The sequence below is a fragment of the Impatiens glandulifera genome, chromosome 3 (assembly GCF_907164915.1).
Source record: "Impatiens glandulifera chromosome 3, dImpGla2.1, whole genome shotgun sequence".
NCBI classification, from domain to species: Eukaryota; Viridiplantae; Streptophyta; class Magnoliopsida; order Ericales; family Balsaminaceae; genus Impatiens; species Impatiens glandulifera.
Genome location: NC_061864.1, coordinates 51356859 through 51382709, shown reverse-complemented (window position 1 = coordinate 51382709; position 25851 = coordinate 51356859). Strand labels below are relative to the sequence as shown.

General features: G+C 32.1%; 1 protein-coding gene across 1 annotated transcript; it reads right to left on the bottom strand.

The window, feature by feature from the left end:
- Window positions 1-12276: 12276 nt before the first annotated feature.
- LOC124932461 (pentatricopeptide repeat-containing protein MRL1, chloroplastic-like) lies at window positions 12277-24000 on the bottom strand. The gene is made up of 19 exons (XM_047473093.1): window positions 23622-24000; window positions 21690-22833; window positions 21470-21599; window positions 21281-21344; window positions 21044-21188; window positions 20838-20953; window positions 20382-20510; window positions 20036-20209; window positions 19793-19957; window positions 17440-17580; window positions 17158-17257; window positions 16899-17007; window positions 16693-16784; window positions 15987-16077; window positions 14976-15207; window positions 14809-14901; window positions 13901-13949; window positions 13217-13310; window positions 12277-12627 (listed from the first exon to the last, which is right to left on the bottom strand). Exons 1-19 carry the CDS (start codon window positions 23934-23936, stop codon window positions 12393-12395), a joined length of 3618 nt encoding a protein of 1205 aa, XP_047329049.1. The 5' UTR covers window positions 23937-24000; the 3' UTR covers window positions 12277-12392.
- Window positions 24001-25851: the final 1851 nt, after the last annotated feature.

Sequence of the window (25851 nt, the reverse complement as noted above, 5' to 3'; positions counted from 1 at the left end):
CTCGAGAAAATGACAATCTCCATTTAAAATTTTGGTTATTTCTTAGAAAATTTGATTTTTGCGTTTTATTTATCAAATTATTTACCATAGTCTTACTCATGCGTTTAAGTTTTGTATTAATATATTCCTAGAACATGCGTCTAGATTACATAATTAATATTTATAATTTAAAATGATAAAAATAAATAAGTGTCTGTAGTCGATATCAAAGATCGTTTGATAGGATAATGGATCAAGCTTGAACCTGAAAAATAAACCAACAAAAAATTAGTTTTCAAATAAATCCCATGTTTTTATTTGTAAACTTGAAAATTTTAATTTTTGGAACTTTTTAAGATGAAATTTGTATGTACAAATCCATGTGAAAATAAATAAAAGGGACCAGACAATATTACCTAAGTAAAATTCTTTTGTGATGTTTTTTTTTTAATTATTTAAAAGCATTTTTGTAACCTCGGGAATCCCACAGTGGCGCGTGTACGTCGACACGTGGTATGCGAGTCTAGAGTAACTTGATATTCGATGGTTTTAACATTGGTTTGCGTGTTATGCATCTTCATAAAATAAATAATTATTTTAAAAAATTTTGATATTTCCTGACAACTTTTAAAATTAATTATATAAAAATAATTAATTTTATTCAAATTTTAATAATCTAAAGATTTACTATAATCAAATGACGATTTGGTTTTTATGAAATCTGATTTAAATTAATTAAGAATAGATTATTTATTTGAAGATAAAGTCAACAATTAATTTTAGAAAAATAAATAAAAAGGTGTACATGTACAAATGTATTTTACACTAGAGTTTCGTTTGGTTCGAAATTTGGTGATACTCGGGAAAGGGCTTTTGTGCTATATCCTCCGTACCTGTTTTAAAAACAATCTCTACTTATAACGTTGGCTTTTGAAAATCGCTTGTATAACGTTTGAGTTTTAACCAATTATTTTTCCAGTCTTAGTCATGCTTCTAGGTTTTAACGTTATTTAAAATATTGAAATAACAATATTTAAATGGTGATACTTATTGTAGATGATAACTATGGTGGAAATACCTGAAAAATATTAGTCAATTTTAAAGGCATTAGGGTTTAAAAATAAACGTCAAACGAGCCTTTGTTGAAATATTTTATGGAAATATCCTAAAAATATTTAAAATGCATTTTCTATTTTTTTGGGATTTTTAGAAAATGATTTGGAGTCCTAAAATTACAAAAATAATTTTGGATTTTTAAAAGTGGGACTAAACAGGCCTTAGGACCGGAGTCCTAAGGCTTGGGTCTAATTTTATCGTTCGGGGTCTAGAGACCATCGGTCTAGGCTCGGGAGCTCTCGGTCTAAGTACCGGAGTCTCTTGGTCGAGGTGATAAGGACTCTCAGTCCTTAATTAATCTTATCGGTCTAATTGCAAAAATTTATCGATCCTAGAGCTAGCTCTAGGCTAAGTTCCTCGTTTAGGGGTTCGGGAGCTCTCGGTCCCAAGGTTAGATCTTTCAGTACTAAGTCTCGGGATTCTCGGTCCTGGACTCAGACCTCTCCGTCCTAGATCTTGATATTCTCGATCCCAGATTTAGATTTCTCGGTCATGAGTTCTCGGAGTCTTGGTCCTAGGTTAAACCTCTCGGTCCTAGGTGAAAATCCTCGGTCAGATTTCTCGGTCCTAGCTCAAGAACGCCAATACTAGGTTTTGGTCCTAACTCAAGAACATCGATCATAGGTCTCGGTCCCAACCTATTTTTCTCGGTCCTAGGCTAACAAGCCTCGGTCCTCAAGAATACAAGAATCCAATTTTTAAAATTCATTTTTTTAGCTTTGATTCTTTGATCCAAGAGCTTGGGTAGCTTCACAAAGCTCTCAGGAATATGTTGATCATCATCTCAAGGTATGAATCAACCTAGATGATGGTCAATTTGTTTAAAACAATTTATGATAAAAAATCGGGTTTTTAATTTTAAAGTTATTTTGAAGTGTAAGGAGCTATCAAATAGCTTCCTTATACTACATATATTTGATTTGTACTAAAATAAGAACATTGGCGGTTCGTTTTGACCAAATCAAGACAAAAAAAATCATTTATTTTATGAAAAAATTGATTTTGATCAAACATGGGAATGGATTAAACATTATCCAAATAGTTGTCCAACATGTTTACAATCATGTTGGGAAGTTTTTAGGGTTGTGATTCGATCGAATTAACCCAAGAACAACAAACTCGTTTTTTAAAATTTTGAAATTAAATTTTGGGTTTTTGTTATTTAGATCGATTAATCGGTTCTAATCTATCCAAACAGTTTTAAATCATCTAGGAATGAATTATCAACCATAAAACGCCATAAACAACAAGCATACAAGCTTATACAATTTGAAATATACAAATTTCAAATTGGTAATATGAATTACATGTTGATTGGAACCTTACCAAGGATTGGAGAACACTCCTTGATCCTTAGGAAAGCTTTCTGAATGCACAGATCCAAACTTTGAGGCCTTAACAAAAAATTCTAAAAATTTAAGCTTTGAAACTTTAATGGCAGATTTTGATTTTCTTCGATTTACGAATTTTGTGTTAGTTCCTTAGCTTCGAAATGACTTGAGGGGATATTTATACTCACCCTAAGTCGGTTGGAGAAGCCAAGTGGGTTGAATCATTCAAAATCCATTAATGACTTTTGACTGTTCTCGGCTTGTAGTCACCGGAATAGGCGATGACGAAGCCTATTATTGCAGGGAGAATGATAACCATCGTAGGGTGATCATTTTGGGCTTTGAATTAGTCAAACCATCAACCAATGGCCGAGTTCCAAAAATCCAAACTCAACATGGATATTTAGAGCTTATATGTTCGGCGTCGCGATGAAGATGAAGGTGGCGCTCAAAACGACATTATTTTGAGCACTTTCCAACGTTCTGTTGACATTCCGTTGGCATTCCGTTAGCGTCTTGTCTATCAGGACGTTAGTCGTTCTATTGTGGCCCGGGCGCGCATTGCTCTAACTACAACCAGTTACGCGGCCTCTTCCTGGGCACTAGATGAAAATCCAGCACTAATCTGATGGTCCTGGTGTGCGCTGTAACCAATATTCTTAGTTTCGGCCACACAGGATCACACTTTTATTTTTATTTTAAAACCTTAAGGGTTTATTTGAAATTGATTTTTTCTTTTACCATTTTGGCTTTAATTTTGATATTTTTAAATACACAAAATAATAAAATAAATATGGTCAATATTTTACCAATTTATTTTATTTTATATTTTTAGGATTTAAATAAATAATTCTCTTTAGATGAAATGAATACAACAATTCATTAAAATTATTTATTTTTGTCCTTTAATTTCTTTTAATTATTTTAAGATATTATGGGTATAACATTTATCTACAATAATTTATTTTTTATTTTGACCTTAACTCTTAATTAATTGGATTAATTAGCATAATAAATAATCACAATTAATTATTTTAAATAGGTTTTAAATTAATTATTTTAATATTATAAATTGAAGTATAAATTTTTAGTGCTTACAATAATATAAAATATCGATATTCTATAATTTATTTGATTAATTCTTAGTACTCAAAGCCAATATGCTCGTTATTCTAAAAGTACCAAAATAATTTAGGATTTTTCTTTTTTCTTTTTTCATTTAAATCATTGTTTAAACTTCTCTATTGAGTTTCAACCAAACATATAATTATTTCCAAGTAAAATTTGAGACTATTCAAATAATTTGTGAACTATTTTATAACATATACAATTAACAATAACCACAAAAAAACAAATTCAAACTTGTAGATGTGTCCCTTCTACCTTCAATTCAATAAATAGGATAAGAAAGACACGTTGGTTAGACGTGGATGGTTCAATCTTTATCCCACCCCCTTTTATCAATTTTAAAAATGTAACATATATCTGAAATTATAATTAAAAATTAAACTTATTCAGACTATTAAAGTTGTTTCATCATAATACATGATGAACCAATTACATGGTGCAATTCTTTCTCATTTTCTTCTTTAAAGTTCAAACTTGGATCCATGACATTAAAGACATGCGTTTTTATACTCCCCACGGAGGTATGAATATATTTTTTAAGAGATATTATAAAAATATATAATATTTTAACATATAATAATTTGATTCAAAATATATTTTTTATTTAAAATTTAACTTTTTTTCTACGGGGCAATCCAAAATTCGGTTGATAGTAACTTAAATTATTTAACATTGAAATGATTTAGAAACTAATATTTTATCACGATTATTATTACCATTTTAATTATTTTAAAAAATGTCAAAGTAAATAAAGTGAAGTTATTTTGTTTTTATTTAGTAAGAAATATATGATTATTTTTTTTTTGAAGTAAAAATGGATGAAGAAAAGTAATTTGTTTTTGATAACCTTTAGTTTAAACAAAAAAAAAAGTTTTTATCAATTTTTTCTAAAAAAAATTGTTGTTTTGGATTTTGACATGAAAATTTTGTTATAGTAAATAAGCTCAATTTAACCATTAATTTTGAAATTATATAGTTTGTAATCTAATTAGGCCCTACCAAACATATTTTTGTAAGTTTTGTTGATTAGGTGGAATTTGATTGCATATTTATTATTTTAGTTTATTTTTTATTGTGAAGATGAAACCATTTCAATGATGAGAATATCTCCAAATAAGCCAATTATGACATCGATTTATCATAAAATAAATAAACTTATCAACAAAAACATATTCAGATCAACGTTGATTATTATATTTCCATTATTTTGTTTTTTAAGTAAGAGTAAACATTTTTTTTATTAAAGATGTGAGTGAAAAGATGTAGACAGAACTCCGAGCCATTGAACTCCAAAAAATTAATCTCGAACTATTTTAAATATATTCAAGTATTACAAATAAATAAATAAATTGAATAATAGATTAAATCGAATCAAATATTAACGTAAAACAGGAAGGGATTTTGGACCCAAAAAATCGAGTTTTGGGATCATTTTAGAAAGTTAGATTTTTCCAAGCCAATGCTTCAGATTTACCTCGAACGAGTCGTTTTTATCTTGTTTGAAGATCAGCTGAAGGAAAACGACGCATGTCCCGCTCACACATTACCCATACCGCGTATGTAACCCTGAACCGCCTATATGCCTATGACCCAAGACCACGACCTAACCTCAACCTTGGTCCAAGTCCGCGCTCCTGAATCGACCCATCAGGCCTAAGGACATGCATGTTTGGTTTAGGTTTATTTTATTTATTTATTTATTTTGCATTTAGGTCCTTACATAAATTTTTTTTAAATCTAAAAATAATTAAATGAATTTTGAAACATTTTTAACTTAAATAAAATATGTTTTTTTTTTAAATAGGTATGTTTGGACAATTTTTTTATATGTAAAAAATTCCAAAGTTTCTTTATGATCATAAAAGTTTTGTATGATTATAAAAGTTTTTAAACTTAATTTTTAAAAAAATTTTAAGATTTTTCTAAACCATTTTTTAAATAAAGACATTCTTACTCTTTATTTTATTATATTTTTTAGGACTTGACAAAAACAACAAATTTCAAAGTGTAAAAATATTTTTTAGTTGCCCAAAATATTTTGAGTAGAGACCGTTCTTACGGGCACACGAGACATGGCGTCGATCGATGCTCTTTCTCACTGTAACCAAACACCAAACCTTTAATAAATCTATTTTCGATTGCATTATTGTTCTACACGCCAATACATTTATTTTGAGCAGTTCAAGTGTCCACTCCTCGAGTCTCTTCTTCCTCCAAAGATCCAGAGTCGTCTGTCATAGAGGTAAGTATTCAAGTCTCCCCTCTTCCCATCTAGAACGGTCGACTCCTTCTTCTCTAGAGTCATCTCGAGGGACGGTGGATCTCCGTCACTTCATCCAAACCACAATTGTGCCTCTGCAACAGAGCATCGCAACAATCTTTGGTGAATTGGAGTCTTTGAAGGAGCAGTCTGACACCACTTCAAAAGCAACAGCTTCAGTAGTTTCGGCGCATGATAAAATCTTTATCCAAGTGTCGAGGAGTTCTATTGAGGTGACGATCATCAAAAGGCAATGACTAGGCTGAAATCAATTCTGATCAAAATCACCTTCAACCATCACGGGGATCTCTCCGCAAAAATTGATACTCCCGACTTTCAGTTTGCCGAAGTAACAAACCACCTCAAAAATGTAGCAGACAAACGTATAGAAGATGCTGATGCTGTTAAAAAAGGGGAAAACAGTCGAGAGGGAAGATCAGGCAGGGGGAAGCCCAGACGAGGAGGAATGGGACTCTTATTCTAAAGGGAAACGGAGAGGAAGCCAACTGAAGGCTCGAGATAAAAAAGGGGGATATCTTAACTCTAAATATTTTGTGTATTTATGTTTATATAAATATATAATTTATTTTAATTTCCTTGATCTTATGACTTAGTTTTAACATCATCAAAAATTGGGAAATTGTTAGATTAAGTTATAGAAAGAAAAAAAATAATTAAATTAAGATTAAAGAAGAAGAAATATTTAATTAAGTTGAATTAAGAAAAACGTTTTAATTGATTAAAATGAACATAGGTTAATAAAATCAATACAACGTAGTTTTGATTATGCGTTGATAATTGAATAAAACTAAGTTCTGCAAATGTTTAATGCGCAGGTAGACCTAAAGAGGCGCGAGCAGCAGAGCTGAAGAGGCTTGGCAGCAGGGTTGCCAACAACAGAGTTAACTTCGACACACTGGCAGCAGGCTGGCTTCAACAGATGTGTTGAAAAAGCGTTGACAGCAACCTTTCTTCCTTGCTTCAGCAGCAGTCTGAAGAAACGCTGGCAGCAGCTTTGCTTCAACAGCAGTCTGAAGAAGTGTTGGCAGCAACCTTGCTTCAGCAGCAGTCTGAAGAAGTGCTAGCAGCAACCTTGCTTCAGCAGCAGTCTGAAGAAGCGCTGACAACAACCTTGTTTCAGCAGCACGTCAGTCTGAAGAAGCGAACAACAGTGTTACGCCAACAGTTGTGTTGCGCTAACAGCCGAGTAGCCAACAGTAGAAATTTGACACGTGTCTACAAATGGATTTGACCGTTGCTACATTTCAATATAAAAGGACATTAGAGTACAACGACGAATCCTCTCGGTCAATTCACGATCCCTGAAAATCTGGTCTCTCGGTCAAATCACGTATCTAAAAGTCAGATTCGACCGTTTCTACGCTTCAATATATAAGGCTCCACAGTACAACGACGAACAAGAACAATAACAACAACAACAAGGATTAACAAGATTCGACAAACCTCAACTCTCGATTAATTTACTCTCTCTCTAGCTCATCTTTCATAATGGACTTTGTATTTCACTAACGCTAAGCTGAGAGTATAATTTATTGTACTATCTGATAGCTAAAAGTTCACTGATAGCTAAAAGTTTATAAAAGACAACGGTTAAGTTTTGAGTTCTGATATGCTTAAAGTTGTCCATCTTTTAGTATTTCACATGAAGTTTTTTAGTCCAAAACGTTAACAGACGGACATCGGAGATGCTTAAGCGGATAGTTTTTTATTTCCATGATATGTGGCAGAACTTGTGCAGCAAGTAGAAATTATGGATGACAATGGGGACGGAGAGCGGGGAATGGACATACCATTCTCGCCCTGTTCTACTTCATAGATTTTTTTATTATCATCCCGTCGCATTCTATTTCGGGGAATCCCCACGGGGCATCGTCTATATAATTCTCTCAAAAATAAAATATTCTTTTATGATAAAATAACTTTTATATAATTTAATATATTTAAATTTTATACTAGGATGAAGAAATAAATCTAATTTTTTTATTTGTGTTGAACTGAGAACACAAATATAGAAATTATAAAGTGCCTCCATAATTTGGCCAACAAATCTGTTAAAACTGTCCTAAGACCATCTCCAACTCTCACCCCCATTTTCATCTTCAAATGCAGTAAACGTCACATCAAACAATAATTCATCTCCAACCCAAAACCCATTTCCAAACTCAAAAGAATATTCTCAGAATATTCTTTTTTACACCAACTTTTTAACTTTACTATATTATATGTATTTATCAACTTTATAAATTTAACCCCAATCTTTCTCATTTGTTTATGAATTTTTTTTTATAAATTAATAATTCATACATATAAATATAATTTAATAATATTTTAAACAAACAAAAATTATATTAAATTAAATATTATTAAAAAGAAATTATATCAGATTATTAATTATTGTATTATTTATGTTGTAATTTTAATTATTGTATTATTTATGTTGTAATTTTAATTATTGTAATTTTTATTTTTAAGTATTGTTTTTAGTAATTTAAGTGTGTTTTTTAAATTTTATAACATATAACGAATTATTATTATTTTATATTTTTTGAAAATTGTTAATTTTTTTATCAATATTATTTATAATTATAATTTATAATATAAATAAATAAAATTTTAAATACTTAAATAAATTATAAATAAATACAAAAGATTATAAATATATATAATTAAATAAATGTTTAATATAAAAAAACTTAAAGAAAATTTTAATTAAAATAAAAAGTACAAGGACATTTTCACATATTTTGGATAATTGCAGGCATGAACAGTCTTCCGCCATATATGACGTCTTCTTCCTCTAGATATGCCGGAACTTCATTTTGGAGGAGGATTTGGAGGCCGGTTGGAGGAGAATGGGCTACTGCAAACCCAGTTTGCAGTAGGGTTGGAGATGCCCTGATGTAAGGAGGGGTGTGCGAGAAGCAACTGTATAAGTGGGAAAATAGGGAGGTTTCCAAATTATCACTCTAATTTAACTTTCCAAATTAATAATTTGGTGATTATTATTATTATTATTATTATTATTATTATTATTATTATTATTTTAAACTAACATAATTTATTATCAAACTCACTTCGTGTTTTTATTTTATTTTTATTTTTGCTTTATATATATTAATATTATAACTTTTAAAAAAAATACATTCTAAATTAATTACTTTTTTATATGTTTAAGTTATTATTTATATAATGTTATAGTCAGTTAATTATTTTCATTAATATTTACTCAATACATTAATAACATTTTAATAATTACAAATACAATAATTTAATAATTAATAAAAACCATTGCACAAACTACTTAGTTACAGTCTCTTATGGGAAAAAAAGAGCAGAGAGTTTAATATACATTAAAACTTTTGATTATATTTGTTGGTGTGAGAAATGTAAACCAAAAAGTAATACAAGACATAACCAATTAGTACTCAATAAAATTATTAATAATTTTAAAATAAGATTTATTTTGATTAGCTTTTTTATAGGAAGTCTATTAGGAGGAGTTAAGAATTGTACAGGTATTACTAACTCAGAGCATTCCTCGTTCTCTCAGCAAGGCTCGATTAATTTAGTAAGCGTATATCAATATTTAGTGTATAAGCAATTCTTTAGTTGCCGCACCTCTCGGCCCTATGAAGATAAGGGCGGTGAAGGTTAGTTGAAGATGATGTTACGCTGCGTTCTGAACCAGTCTTGAAGTTCATGAATTAGAAAGAACGAAGAAGTAAGGAAATGAGACGACTCTTTCTTCAATTACATCAACCCCTCAGAGTTAGGAAACATTTAAGGATGTCATGTTTGGTGCATCATCCTTGTCTCTTTCGCCTCCGACTAAATCATGGGAAGGCATTTCCTCAGATCAGAACTAAGCAAGAGTGAAGTGAATAGGAGGACGACTCTAATGCCGAAATACTATTATAGATATTTCGGCTGGAGGACGTATTACCGGACGAGAAGACATATTGAATGGAAAAAATGAAAGCGACGTACGCACTGGATTGACCACGTGTGCCAACTACTCTACTTCCCTATTTCTTGCTTTTTAATGAATTCTCGTCATAAAAATCGTAAAATTCTATTTCTTGACTTTCCAGAGAAGTTTCTACTTCCACCAACTCCCAGAAGAGTTTAAAATAGTCTGATTTAAAAATCCACTAACGAGGTTGAGGGCATCAATCAATCTGTAATGACTCGAGATTGAGAAATGTTAGTGCATTCAACCAATACAATACTACCGACATGGACGTTAGGGGTGAGACGAGGTGAACCGTTGAACTGCAATTGATCTCCACTAAGAGTGTCCCTTCTAAACTATTCATTCTAAGCATAGAGTTTGGTTGAATAATTTCACCAGGTTAAGTTCGAGGTATTTCTATCACATGTTTAACAAGAAAAATAATAATTCAGTGTGCTTTATTTTTTTTCTTTTCGTGAACAAAAAGTATTATTTGTTTCACCACAGAAAATTATTTTATTCTTATCATACCGGTGCAAGCAACAAGTATAGACTACCGGCAACCTTCTCTCAGCTTGGACTTGTGGTTCCGGAGGATCCAGCTACAAGGAGAACCACCGCTCGACTCTTTGGTCTTAAAAATGCTGATTTTAAGAATGAGTGATAATAATAATTTTTACTGATTATTAAGTTATTGTATTATAATTATTTAAATATTTTAAATTAATTGTATATTAAATAAGTATTTATAAAATAATTAGTGATGATAATATTATAATATATTACATCATATAATATAAATTATATGTTAAAATATATATATATATATATATATATATATATAATAAATTTAAAATTTATTTAATAATAAATTATAATATTAATAAAAATATAAAAAGTAAATAAATATGATAACGGTTTAAATAATAAACTATGTTAGTTTGAATAAAATAAATAAAGTTAAAATAAATAAATAAAAGTTTACAATCAATTTAGACCAATGTTATTAAAAGGTATAAATTTCCATTAAGAATCAAAATAAAAAAATGTTGTATTTTTATTTAATTTTTTTTTTTGTTGGAGGAGAGAAATATTAAACACTTAATAACAAATAGTGGCAGGAATTATTAATAAAGAAAATCAGGAAGCATGATATAAGATCTGACTCTCTTCTTAATTATCATTCAGTCCTTGTAGTGTGCTTATTGTTAAATTTCGTGCCAATAATTGACTATAAAAATGTGATAATTAACAAAGAAATTTTAATTACATGATCCAAGAAATTCTTCAACATTTATTATACTATAAAATCACAATGATAAAGAATATCAAATTGTGATAAAATTATATCAAATAAATTGAAAAATTACTAATCTTAATTCTTAATATTATTTAAAAAATATCTTTATATCAAATAAAAAAAATAACATTATAATTTGATATCATAATTCAAAAACAATCTTATACCAATAGAAAAAATCACTTTAAATTTTAATCATGATAAATTTATAATGAAATAGTGATTTATAGGCTAATTAAGTTGAGGTCTCAATTTGGCATGCAAGTAGTTGAGGAGGATAGTAATTTATGTGTTCATCATCCTAAAAATAAAAACAATAAAATCTCAATATCATGCAAATATTTTTATTTATTTTTATCTTTTTTATTTAAGAAAATAACATAATTCTCATCTAATAGACAATACTCCTATTTTCATTTAAGTTATTTTAATACGTTAATATCATACAAATATTGTTGACCATGTAAATTACACTTTAAAGAAACATCCCCACTTGAAAATGAAAATAAAATATACGAGCACAAGGCAAAAGAATAGCTAGTAATTCATAAAGCTATATAATCGTAGTCAAGTCAAGCATTCTGCTCATCGAAACTTTGACAATTTTTCAATCAAATCGTAATTTTTTTCACAAATTGTGTGAGAAAATACAAGTTTTCAAATAGGCACAATATATTATGATGTTTTTTTTTCTAAATAAGGAGGATGCTTAAACTATTGTAGTGAGAAACCAATTTATAGGCAATACAATGATAGAACAATTTTCTAGATAAATATTAATAAACAATTTTGTTGGAAAATCTGTGAATTGATAAACAAGACATTTGGAATAAGACAACTCAACTGGAAAAAGTATAGTCTAACCTTAAAATGAAATGGAAGATCATGACTACGAGGAAGGGGTCGTGCTAACTTCTTTCGGAAAACAATAGAACTAGTTTTGATAATTCAAATATTCATCTTTACTATAATCAGATATCACTAATAATCAAGCTTGCTAAACCAGCAGCTATCTAAAATGATACTAGCAGAAGAACTTACAAAACTGTATTTGATGAAATGATTTATCCAAGTGATTATTTCCTAAACACAATAAATACTTCGACGAAAATTCAAATTAAAAGAAAAAAAGTTAATGCATTTCATATTCATATATATAGATGCATGCAGATATATACTATAATGGTAAAAGGTAAACAAATACTTCTTATTTTCATCTCATCATAACCGTTTCTCAGATGTTTATTCACTATTTTGTTCTAATCCAGATAAGTGGAATATAGAAATTATTAGAAAAAAATGGTATTAGTCCAAGGATAAGTTACCCGTTCTAATGTTGCGCTGCTGATGAATGATTCCTTTGCCCAGACGCGATTGTGAGGAGCCTAGCTCCATTGGATTCCTGTCGAAAGGAGAATGAAGCTTTGGCTGCAACCATTTCTTAATAACTACCCCATTTATTCGTATTTTTCCGTTTGCTTCACTTCCTACGTAAATTAGGCCTAGTCTTCTCAATAATGCTGCAATAGATTGGCTAGTTCTGTACAACAATTGGAAAAAACAAACATTCAGGGTAGTTTACAAACAAAGAGGAAAGCAGTAAATGATTAATTTCTTATTTGATAACTCTAATTTAAAATCACTTAAGTTATTTACACGGCCCCGAGAATTTGGCTGCTCTAGTCCACGTAGAAAAACGTTAGACAATATTTGTGGCTATCCTAATTTTAGTTTAAAAAATTGTTTAAAAAAATGTCTTAAGTAAGATTTGAACCCATAAATAACCCAATAAAAAAAATATTTGTTTTTTCCTAACCAACTATACTAAACATTTTTTTTTGTTAAAAAATTAATAAATTTAACTAAAACTTTTATTTTATTTAATAAATGAGCTGCCCTCAAGTGGGATGCCATAATCCGTGGGCTTGCTGGGCTTACCCCAGGGCCAACCCTAAGTCTAGGATCTCTTGCCATCTATGTTACAATAATCCTACCACATTCTTTTATTTTTAGAGGTACACCTCAAACTCATGCAAATTATAGCTAACATTTTGCAAATAGGATGCATTAAGTTCATAAATATAATGAATGAAAACAGAGTCTGAACCAGGTAAATAAATGAATCTGACCTTCCTGCAATGCTAATTTCTTTATTCCCAGTGGGAGACAGAATGGGCATCTTCTCAAAAGGCAGCATAATGCTTACGTTTGGCAACTTTGCACCTGGTGATGAAGTTTGCCAAAGGCGCAACAAGTTATTACACCTTCAAGTCTTTTTAATCAACGATAACTTTATGGAGCTTATAACCCACTCAAAAAAAAAAGAAAAAATATGACCGAGCATGTTTGATATGGGGTTAATTGGAACAAATATTGATTATGAAATCAAAATATTTTTTGATAGAAAAGGGCATTATTTCGGTTAAATTACTAAAATATCCTTTTGTAGTAATATAAATTAAGAAAATAGGGGTAATTTGATATTTTTATTGATGATTTAAATGATTTGATTGATGAAGTGTTTTGATGATAAGATGAGGGATTATTTTGAAAAAATCCATATAACCCAAGATTTTCACACTAGGGTCTTTGATGTGGATTATCAAATAACCCACCAATCAATAGACAATTTACTCGTTATATATTTATACCTCATGTGTCTTTTTAACCAAATAACCTGATTTTCTAAAGCCTACATCAAATAAGGTTATTTGAAAATAACCACTAGGTTATTCAAAATCTCTGATAACCCCAGATCAAACAGGGCTTAACACTCTGATTAACTTGAGCAAGAAAAACAGTAATCGAATTACCAGCAGCAAGCCGATGCTTGAGACCCTTCAAAACTGTCAAAATGTACACCTGATAAATGTTTAGAAGAATCAATGACACCATTTTTTTGTTTCATAAAAAGGTAAGGAAAACATACATTTATCCAATAAGTTCATTATGGCAACTGAGGACAAATAGAAAACTAAAATTGCCAGAAACAATTATTCCTCATAGAATCACAAGAAACATAGCATATCGGGACATAAGGTAATGATGATTGGACCAAATTCCAGCAGTTAGAATGTGAAAGATACAAGTTCAAACAATTGAATTAGGAGGTTGTACCATGCTTTTGACTGGTTTCACAATACCAGTGCTTCTCTCTGGTGGATCATATGGGGCGAAAAAATATGCGAAGATTTGAGAGAAAAACTCTTAACGATGAGATAATAAAAGGAATATGATTTTTGGATAAGATGAATCTATTTTCACCAATCCACAATTAACACGAATGTCGCATGGATCATGGTGAAACAACCTGACAAAACAAATTAAAATTAAAGTATATGACATGAGTTGTCATAAGTTAATTAGAAAAAGTACAACATTCAAACAAGTAAACTACACAGTAAGAAACAAAATTCCCCAAAATGACTCAAAACTCCAAATCATCATCCCAGAATAAAAGGAATGTTCTTCACTTCTTTTTTTTTATCTTTTTTCTAAAGGGAGGAACCATTTCAGGCTGGGAGGTTTTCAATATAGTTGACTAGATGATCAATAATCAAATTTTCAGCTCATGTGCCACTACAAGAAAGACCCATTTTATATGACTCATTCTTTTTCCTTTTTTGTTTTGAGTTTTGAGGCATAAGAGTAGCCTTTTTGTGCTCTCATGTTTTCATATATAAATAAAATCTTTACCTCATAAAAGAAAAGGAATACCGACCTCAGTTGTATGAATATGTAATTCTCTGGCATCAATAATGATGGGACTTTCTTTCAGTGACACACATGGGACGATTCCAAGAGAAGCAGCTTCCTGAGACCAAATTCCTTTTGTTTAGTACCATAAAAAGTAAAAGCAAGGGAACCGCTTTTTGGTAGTATACTGACCTCAAACAATGAGAAAGCACGTGGATCATACTCTCCAAATCCATCAATCAGTGAACAAAGATTTGATCTTCTTGACAAACCACCACTGACCTGCATATTCTCTATCATTCTATCTCTCAAGCCAGCACCAAAAGGAAATCTCAAGCAACCCAAGACTTGTGAAAACAGTTCCGCGCCAGGTACAATGCCAGCCATCATTGTTTCCCTATAAACCTTCAAGGCTATCGATGTCCTGCATATTAGGGATCTCTTCATCAAGTCCTCAACAAATGAGCACATCCAGAAAAACAAAACAAAATGCAGACCATCATTGTGTGATTCGGCTATGCCCAATATCAAACATCATTTCATTTATTTACTATTTGAGACCAGGGTTTTTCCCGGAATGAGGCTAACACAACTTTAATCAAGGTACTTTCATTGGGAATCGAACTTGATACATGACCTCTTATGTTTAAGACTGTAAAGAGAACATTTTTTATATGAAGACAGGTCAAATACAAACACACCAGGGTAGTTCAAGTGCAAAAAGTCTTAATAAGAGATCAAAGATCTCATGTTCGATTTCCACTAAAGAAATTTTATGATTGAATTGGGGGCCATGGTTGTAGGTGATTGTGCTAGCTTTCTCCACGGAATAAAAAATGGTTTTAAAAAAAGAAAAGAAAAAAGAAGGCGATACAAGGTTCCGCAACTCCTTTGGAGTGCGACTAATCTCCGTCGGTTAAGCACATAGCTCGTAAACACACTCAATCAATTTAACCAGATGTGCCGCCTGACGGGCTCGAACCCAAGACCTCTAGGGAGGCTGAGAATATCCACCACTTTTTGTCGCTAGATTTGAAGATGGGATAGAATACAATGATCATGACAGTGTGGAAATGGAAATAGTTGAGTCTAAATATTTGGACCAAAAAAGGAAAAATGTAAAAATCGTATTTCTGCATCTCTCTGTTTCTATTATACAGAATTTTGTACACCAATGTGATAGAAAAGTACTAAAGAACATACCATCTACTATCAACTTGTGGCCGCCCCGAGTTGAAAGACAAGACAGGTTCACCAAGTGCACAAGCCTTCATAAATCTCCGCGGGCACATGGCTGCAAGTTGAGCATATTTAGCCATATTTATGAACACCTAAAGGATATAAAAGAACTCCTCAAAGGAACAACATAAGTTTGATACAATGTCCATCTACTCAAAAATATATTTCACATAGTTTTGTGCATAAAACAATGAATTGCAGCAACCAGAAACAAGCTAACTAATGAATCTTATATAGGCAAATCATCGATGTTTGGATGAGTGAAATTATAATTAAAATTTCAATTCCAATTCTACAAGAATTGGCATTTAAATACAATTTCATTCTTATGTCTGGAGAAATCATTGAATTGTAAATCTGAAGAGAATTAATTGATTTTCTTAAATTATTTATTTTCTCATTTAACTGTCTATAAGAACCTACCAATACAAATTTATTTTCAGCTAATAAACAAATAGTTGGAAGAATAACCTTAGCTTGAATACTGCAGGAGTATACTAGAAATTTAGTGGTTTTTAGATTGAAATTAAACCTACACAAATTATACACATTTTAATTCCATCAGAATGTAATTATAATTCCAATTCATCTTTTTTTAAGTCCTTAAACAAACAACAAAATGGAGTAGGGTAAACTTATAAAAGCGTTAGCCAAACTTCTCAATTCTTACCCATTATACACCGTGACATAACAAGGTTAGGAGTAACACCATCATTTTTGGCTTCAGAGTAGAGCATGAGTGCAGCTTCGAGATTGTCCTCCCTATACAGAATTTTGGCAGTGACGGTAAGAGATGAGTAGGGTATCACAAGAAAATGAAAACTCTAATTCTTTAAGAAATCTTTAATGAAAGAAGAAAGAAATTTGAGCAATTACTTTTCACAAGCTGCCAGTAGAACAGAATATGTGATGATGTTCGGACGCAATCCAGTCCTCTTCATTTCAGACAGAACTTCCAAAGCCTTCTGCACTTGATCCCCTTCACCTAAAGCAAAATCGTAAAATATGGTTGGAAGAACCAATGAAAATGCAAAGTTTAAAAACACAGCCGCTCATAAGCTCATAGAATCTTTACTTTTCCTGCACATAACCCCAATCAATTAAAATGCAAAATGCAAACTAGTGTTGCGCTTACATAAGGCAGTAATCAAGGCATTCAGTGTTGAAACAGTCAATTTAAGTCCCCTGGATTTAATATCTTCATACAGCTCCAGTGCCTTCTGCCAATTTTTGGCCTGAAATGCATCAGAACAATACATGACCATCAGGGCGAAAGAAGTTCCAGTTGGATGGTTTTGATCTAAATGAGGAAAATGTCAAAAAGTTAAACCAAGTAAAAGGATATGCAAATTTGCAGGTTTGTTACAAATAAAAATCCATTCAGATATGTTACATCAGTTAGCAGGATATAACTTACATTGCTACAGGCTCCCATTAAGGAGCTATATAAGATGGTTCCTTCCCGAATCCCTTGCTTTTTTACTTCTTCTAAGATTTCAAAAGCGCCATCCAGATTATGAGCATGGCCCATGACATCAACCAATGCACTGAAAAACATCTGCGCGTAAAAAGAGAAGCTTTCAGATTATACATTTCTAGATATAAGTTGCTTCAAGAAAATACATCAAACACCGAAACCATCAATTTGTAAGGTGGCATTGTTTGCATTTTAAGAGATATTTTTCTCTACCATAATAAATTTCATGGTACCAAAATCAGAATCTTAACATTTGAATAACCAGATATTTAGATAATGATATTAAAAAAGTTAATCTCTGGGATCATAATTTTGTGTCGGATGTGGGAAGTGGTGGGTGGATCACTCACCTGTTGTGGCCAGACTATCGTTTATCTTTTTATAAACTTAAAAATCTCATAAAGTTAATTAAAAAATGGAGGCGAGCCAACTTTGGCTTCATTTGTTCTAAAGCTGAAATTTCTAGCAGATCCACTCTCATGAATAAACTCAACTATCTTTATAAATAATAAGAAGATAATGCAAGAAAAAAATTACGGTGTAAGGCTTAAGGGGGGAAATCAAATAGCAGGTTTTTTCACATTTTTTATAAAATGTCAACTTTTCTTAAAAAGACCGCAAAATACGTTCAAACGTTACAAAAAAAAGGAAGTAAAAAACAAAACAATAAATAAGAAAACCACATAAGAATTTTAAATGCCAATAAATTCGAAAATTTATCATCCCTTACAAGCCCCTCTTTTTCAGATTGAGGCAAACGCGTGTAACATAAATCCTTTAAAACGCTCGTATCTATAACTTTTCCCTTCGAAAACTCTTTTATTTCTTTCTTTCCAGATTGTCCACCACGTGATGAGGGGAATTGGTTTCCAGTTATCCGAGATTTTGTTGTTAGAACACAATTCAATCCATTTGACCCAGAAGTCAGCAATTTTTTCACATTTTTTGTGAACTATCGAAAAAAATATAACTAGATATATATGCTTAAGGTTAAGATCGTCGAGTCTAACTCCATTCGGGATTCCATTCTTTTTTCTTTAAGGGTCTTCTCACAGAGCTTGATTGTGAGAGGCAAATTTTGAGAGGAAACAACTTTAACAAAATTAGCGAACAACAAAACTTCTCTATCGAGTAGGATTTCACAATCGAAAAAATTTGGAAATCTATTACAAGTTGTGATGGAGACAAAACACCTTGTTCGGATTGATACACAATCGCTTTCATTAAAAAAATTTGAGAATTTATGAAGGAGGATTATTTGAGCTCTTTCAAATAGTAATGCTACGACTTCTTTTGAGAAAGGTTGGAATTCTAGTTTTATTGTCTTTGTTAGGATTATCCAAAGGTTAAGGAACTCAAACACTTCAGACATTTTAGTCTCGTGACGAGCTTCTATAAAATCTTACGAAAACTCTAGCTAATAGGCTCAAAGTTATATAAGTAATTTCTCCTAATCAGATGACGTTCGTACATTATAGACAGATCACCGACGTTTCTCTCATTGCAATGAGTGCATTGACTCTATTATTAGAAGAAACTGAACGGGATGTTTTTTGGCTGAGAAACTATCAATGAAGGAGTCTTGACATCTAAACAACTGAAAAAGAAAGCATTTAATCTCGCTAGCAGATACAATATTTGTTTGAACAGTGAAAAATTCATTGATTATATTTTTTTCATTGCGACCCTGGCAAGAGAATGTGGGTTCTTCGCAGAACCTCCTTCATTTTTAGTGGGATACACCAACATATGTCGCCAACTTCTGGGTCAAATGAATTGAATAGAGTTCTAGCAACAACATCGCGGACGACTGTAAACCAATTCCCCTAATCAGGTGGTGGACGATCGTCTCAAAGATTAATGTTACACGCGTCCGCTTAAATTCGAAATCGAAATAGGGGGCTTGTACGGGATGAGAATTTTTCGATCTTATTAACATTTAAAATTTTTACGTTGTTTTCTTATTTTTACTTTTTTTCCTTCCTCATTGTAACGTTTGAACGCATTTTGCGTTTTTTTTAATAAAAATTGACCTTTTAAAAAAAGATATTTAGAAAATGATGTTTAGTCATGACCTCGTGTATAATTCAATTTATTTTAATTAGGGAGAGATTAAACATTCTGGCATTTTATCAATAGAACTTCTGTGGAATCTAAGAAGAGTATTTAATTCCAGATTATGATTTAGAGCCGTCTTCTCATGAAAGAAAGTTATCAACAAAATACTATAACCTCTAGTTTTTCACGCATGCGACATGTTGGTAATAAGAAGCATATGAATTGTGATGGGTACCTCATCAGGAAGAACACCATTTCTTTTCATGTCATCATACACGCTACAAGCAAATTCCATATCACCAGAAAGGCTGCAACTATTTATGGCTATGGTGTAAACTTCTGGAGAGCCCTTGATGTTATATTTCTGAATCATGTTGTAAACTTCTCGCACCCGATGTATCTAATAGCAATGTATGACAATCTGTTATTCAATGAGATGTATTATACAGAAAGGCAACAGCCACTATACAAAACTCACCTGTCCAGCATTCGTGCATGCTTTTATTAAAGCACCAACAGTAACTTGATCAGGGTCAATTGGATGTGTCTCAGCCCTCATCTCTGCTAGCACATCAAAGGCTCGATCAACTGCACCTGATTGACCACATGCTGTGATAAGAGCATTAAAAATAACTCGATCTGGCTGGACATTCTACTGCATACAACATAAATATTTGGGAAGATTTATTTAGACTCTAGTAATCATGACAGTGCAAGGAAACTTCACAAGCATAGAGCACGTAAACTGAGAGTCTGGGGCATGGAGCACGTAAAGAGTGGGGAGAAAAGGAAAAGGAAAAGGAAAAGCAGTTTAAAAGGCATACCTTAGACCTTAGTATGCCATAAGCACCAAATGCCTTGGCAATTTGACCAGCCTTAGCGCAACCATCAATAAGTGTACCATACGTATGAACATTAGGTTCCACCCCAGCATTAACCATTTCATGGAAAACCTAGTGTAATGTCAAATTGATTATGAGAAACTAGGTTACAAAAGAATTTATAGAAGTAACTGGGGCATCAAAATAAGCAGTAAACAAGAAGAAACATTCATCATATGCTATTGTTTTGCCATGAGCTAGCTTTTTGTCCAACAGTTGCGTAACATGATTCTCTAGATCAAAACATATGAAATTGGAAGCTTCATATTATTATTATTATTATTATTATTATTATTATTATTAATTTTACAATTTCTTCATATTTTTAGTTGAAAAGGGAATAATATTTATTGTCATGCTTCACTTCAATGATAATTAAATACATCCTTGTTAACTCACCTTGAACATTTCATCAACTTTGCCACATCTTGCACAAGTTGATATAAGAGTAGTATAAAGCTTACAGTCGGGTTTCAGCCCAGCCTCTTGAACAAGGTTCAGAACCTCAAAAGCTCCTGATAGTACCAAAAAAAGTACATCACGGTTTTTTTTCTAAATTTATGTTCACTGCAAACATTTTAGACTGCAAGTGATGCAATATATACCTGATGAATCCCGAGAACATGCGCAGACAAACATTAACATGTTGAATGTACTCAATGTTGGACTTTGGATCAGCCTCGTGAAATTAAATGCTTCTTTTACAGCCTTTTTCTTTTTGCACATCCTAAGAAATTCCGCATGATGAATCTGAGACGCAATTTTACTGTAGATCAGTTATAAGAACAAAATAATACCATTTCAGAAATATTCAGAAACTATAATTCAAAAAGGAGGCTTGCCTTCTCCATATTCAACAGACCCTTTCTTTCCAATTCTTCTAGCAATTGTATGCATTCAATTAACCTAACAATATGAAAGTCATTTGTAAATACAAGCCCCATAAAAAAGAAGAAGAGGGACACAAGAATGTAAGTAATCTATCATAAGATTCGCTAATACGTAAAACGTAGGAGAGAGAAAACCGTTACCTTCCATTTTTTAGCAGATTCTTGTAGGAACTGATCTGCTTTGAAATGTAATGTCTTTCATTGACAGGCATTCCATTTAGATGAGAGGGAAGTTGTGCAAGTCTGCAGTCATCCCCAGTTCGATTTGTTCCTACCATTCGGAAATGAAAAAAGAGAATGGAATTCATAATCTCCAGTGCAAAGTTGTTACATGATCATTCAAAAGTAGATAAGCCATTACCTGCATTATTAATGAATACATATGTTGGTTTATCCCTTCCATCACTTGTATATTTCCTCAAAAGGGCAGAGAATTTATTTTGCCGTTGAATGGTACTTTGAGGCCCTAACTTCTCCACATGATTAGACAATAATATATCTTTGTCCCCTAACTGGTCTACTTCAAAAAATGTATAAAGTCCATCACGATAAGATTCTCTTGACACAAAACTACTACTCATAGTATTGTCCATTTTACCAAGTTCATGAATTGCATTCCTATGAACATCTACTCCTCCTGACAAAACATCCATTGGAACAGATAAATCAGTAGCGATGGATTCAACTGATAGCATGGGCAATTCGGATGAAATTAATGCAACCTCGGATACAGGCTCTGCCTGCAAGTTAGAGATTTTTGTTGCAAAAGCAAGTGGCTGTAGCACTTCTGCAACCTCAGAATGTATCGGCGTAGAATAATGGTCTGTTGAAGAGGTAGTACTGGAAGCAGGTGACTTCAAACCATTTGCTATAATTTCTTCTTCAGACACAAAATCATTTCCTTTTAGTTGCACCTGCATCGCCTCATCCTCATAGGCATGTCCAATTTCCTTTGTTTTTTTCATTGCACCTCCAATTTCCTGTGTTTCTTTTGTTGAACTTTTCATAATAGTTTCCTTTGTTTCTTTTTTTAAGCCATTTGCTATAATTTCTTCTTCAGGAACAAAGTCATTTCCTTTGAGTTGCACCCGCATTGCCTCGTCTTCACAGGCATGTTCAATTTCCTTTGTTTCAGTCACTGCATCTCCAATTTCATTAGTTTCTTTCATTGCACCTCCAATTTCCTTTCTTTCTTCTGTTGAATCTTTTGCAATAATTTCCTTTGATTCTTTTGTTAAACCATTTGCAATATTTTCTTCCTCATCCACAAAATCATTTCCCTTGATTTGCACACGCATTGCCTCATCTTCATAGACATGTCCATTTTCCTTTGTTTCTGTTGCTGCACCTCCAATTTCCTTAGTTTCTTTCATTTCATCTCCAAATTCCTTTCTTTCTTTTGTTGCACCTCCAGCTTCCATGATTTCTTCCATTGCATCATTTTCTACAGAATATTGTTTATCTCTTTCAAGATTGGGAGACTCAAAATCCTGCCTTGCAGTATTCTGGTTAATCAAAACTCACAAGTTAAAAAAAATAATGATAAACATGGGACGTGCCAACTAGAATTAGCAGAAGGATTAGATAAAATTTCATTCATAATTCATGTCATGCAATCATAATATGCCCATATAGATTTTAACAATTTCCCAAACTCAATGTAACCATTTCTTTCACCTTTAAAGATACTACTATTGAACAATCACATTTCGCAACAATTCTTAGTAATACACGCTTTAACTTAAAAAAATGCCAAGAACCCTATAAATCCCAAACTATGGAATTGTTTGATGCAAGTATGCAACTATATATCAAGATTCTCAAAGAATGTAACCTCCAAATACATATAATTTGTATCTGGCATAATCATTTCATATGACTTAAATCGTTTCCTCCACATGTATGGACAGAAGATTATAACCTATCATCAATGTACTCATCATATGAACACCTGTAAGAGAATAAGTGCACCAATTGTAATAATTAAGATCAGTTCTAAAGAAGTTACAAACATCGCAGACTCGATCAAAAAAAATAAAATTAACACGGCAGACTCAAAGAATATACAGCAAACACTCGCTGGCTCTCTACCTACCTGAATACATCAATTTTTTCAACAATATGCAAAATGAATGATGGCTAGAGAAATCAGGACATCTGTTCTTCAGTACGTAATATAAATTGTTATATTCATTCAGATGTTAGACGTGCATTTACATAATTACATAGAAAGTGATAATGCATACGATTGATTACGAATTACGATACAACATAAACAGAGTTAGTTAGTTACCTCAGATATATTCCTCTTATTTCCTTGACAACGAGCGAACATCACAACAGCAAGGGCGGAAACGCTGATTGTAATTAAGATGAGATTCGACTGCGAATTTAGAGCTCTGATCATAAATCGAGATGACTGAACTCGAAACAATACGTTTCTACATTTTCTTCGGTATCGAAATTCTGGTGGTTTTAGATTGCGTCCACAACTTGGAAATTCGATTAATCGAAGACTATAATTAGGTGATAGAAACGAACGTAAAGGAGGTAGAAAGCTAGATGTTAAAGATACTGTTTGAGAACGAGCATAAAAGCTCGCATCCATTGAAGAGAGATAGAGAGAAGTTGAGAGCTCCTACTGAACTGATAAACTGATAGCTGATTAGTAATGAAGAAGATGAAGTGGATAAAAGATGATTGTCTTGAGAAACGTTATACTACGTGGCATACGTTTGAGATCATATAAAATTGGATTCAAATATCTTAAATTGCCCCCATCAACTTATTATAACTTCAAATTGGCTACTTTATTTTAAAATAGTTCAATTATTTGTTTGATCTTAATAACTTGTCTCGTTTCATCTTTTCGAAGTAGAGCTGCAAATGAGTCAAGCTGTTCGTGAACCGTTCGGTCAAAGTTCGGCTTGAGTTTGACTTTGACCAAATTCGAGTCGAGCTCGAGCTCAAATAATACTTGATCGATGACTTGTCGAGTTTTTTTTAGTATGATAATAAATAATATATTTTTTATTTATTTTAATATTAAAATCTAAAATTTAAAACAAATATTTTTTTTCTTCAAAAATATTTGAAAATATAATTTTAGTTCAAGTTTTCGAGTCGAGTTGAGCCGAACTTTTAGTTAAATAGTCAAGTTAGTCTCGAGCTCAAATTTATAAACTCGTTCAACCTCGAGTTCGAGTCGAACTAATAAATACTTAATTGGCTCGAGCTTAAGCTCAAGCTAACTTGAGCTCAACTCGACTCATTTGCCACGCTAATCAGAAGTAGGGATGCAATGTGGTTCAATTCAGTTTCATTCATATCTATCAATTAAAAATATGTAATTAAACGCAGTGATAAGATTCGGCTTAAGAGATCAAAATGTTTGTTGGGAAATTTAAAAATAAAGAAAGAAATAAAGCTAATTAAGAAAGAAAAAGTTTAATTAACTTTAAAAAGATATAAAAGATGTTTATGGCGTAGAACATAATTTTGATGATGTTAGTCAAGCTAAGTAGTCTATTTGTTTTGTGTAGAAGCAAATCTAAAAGACTTTTCTACTTCAGACGTGGTCTGAAGCAGGTAGTCTTAGACGTCTTACGTAGTTATTAGACACTGTCTAAAGGGATGCGTAGTTAGACGAACGGTCTAAAGGGAAGCGTAGTTAGACGAGGACGTCTAACTTCTTTAGACGCGGTCTAAAGGGAAGCGTAGTTAGACGAGGACGTCTAACTCCTTTAGACGCAGTCTAAAAGGGAAGCGTAGTTAGACGAGGACGTCTAACTCCTTTAGACGCGGTCTAAAAGGGAAGCGTAGTTAGACGAGGACGTCTAACTCCTTTAGACGCGGTCTAAAGAAGAACGTTTGATGTCTCGCTTTAGCAGCTGTCTGAAGGAAGCATCTGTCTAACCACGATCTATTAATTGTCTGCTCCACTTCTTTCAACAGTCTGACAAACCAGCTAATTCCATCAAATTAATGATTGTCACGTACGCGGATATCTCCCATTATACAACTGCCCTACTTGACATCTCCCCCAAGTATAAACCTTAAATAAATAAAATTAGAATTTGTAATCAATTTGTTAATTAAAACTTAAATAAATATTACCAATCCACTATAATGGAGAGCTACAACATGATTAACTCCTGCAGAGACTCTAAGAATGTGAATATCCCTTCTTTTAAAAAACTCAACCAAACGAAGGCGTAGCTCATCCTGCTCAACTCCGTGACCCAAACACCCATTCTTGCCCAACCCGAATGAATACAAGTTACCATAGCTAGATACAGCTAATGTGAAAGTTAGACCAACTGAAACTTGAACTACTATACAATTTACTAGCGATTCTACTATGGTAAGTGTCTGTCTATGCATCCGGGGACAAATCTATCATAGGGTTGAGGTGGGCTTAAGCCCACACCTCAAAAAAAGAATTTTTATTAATTAATAATTTTTTAAAAACAATTTTTTTATTATATATTATATTATATAATATTATATTATATTATATTATA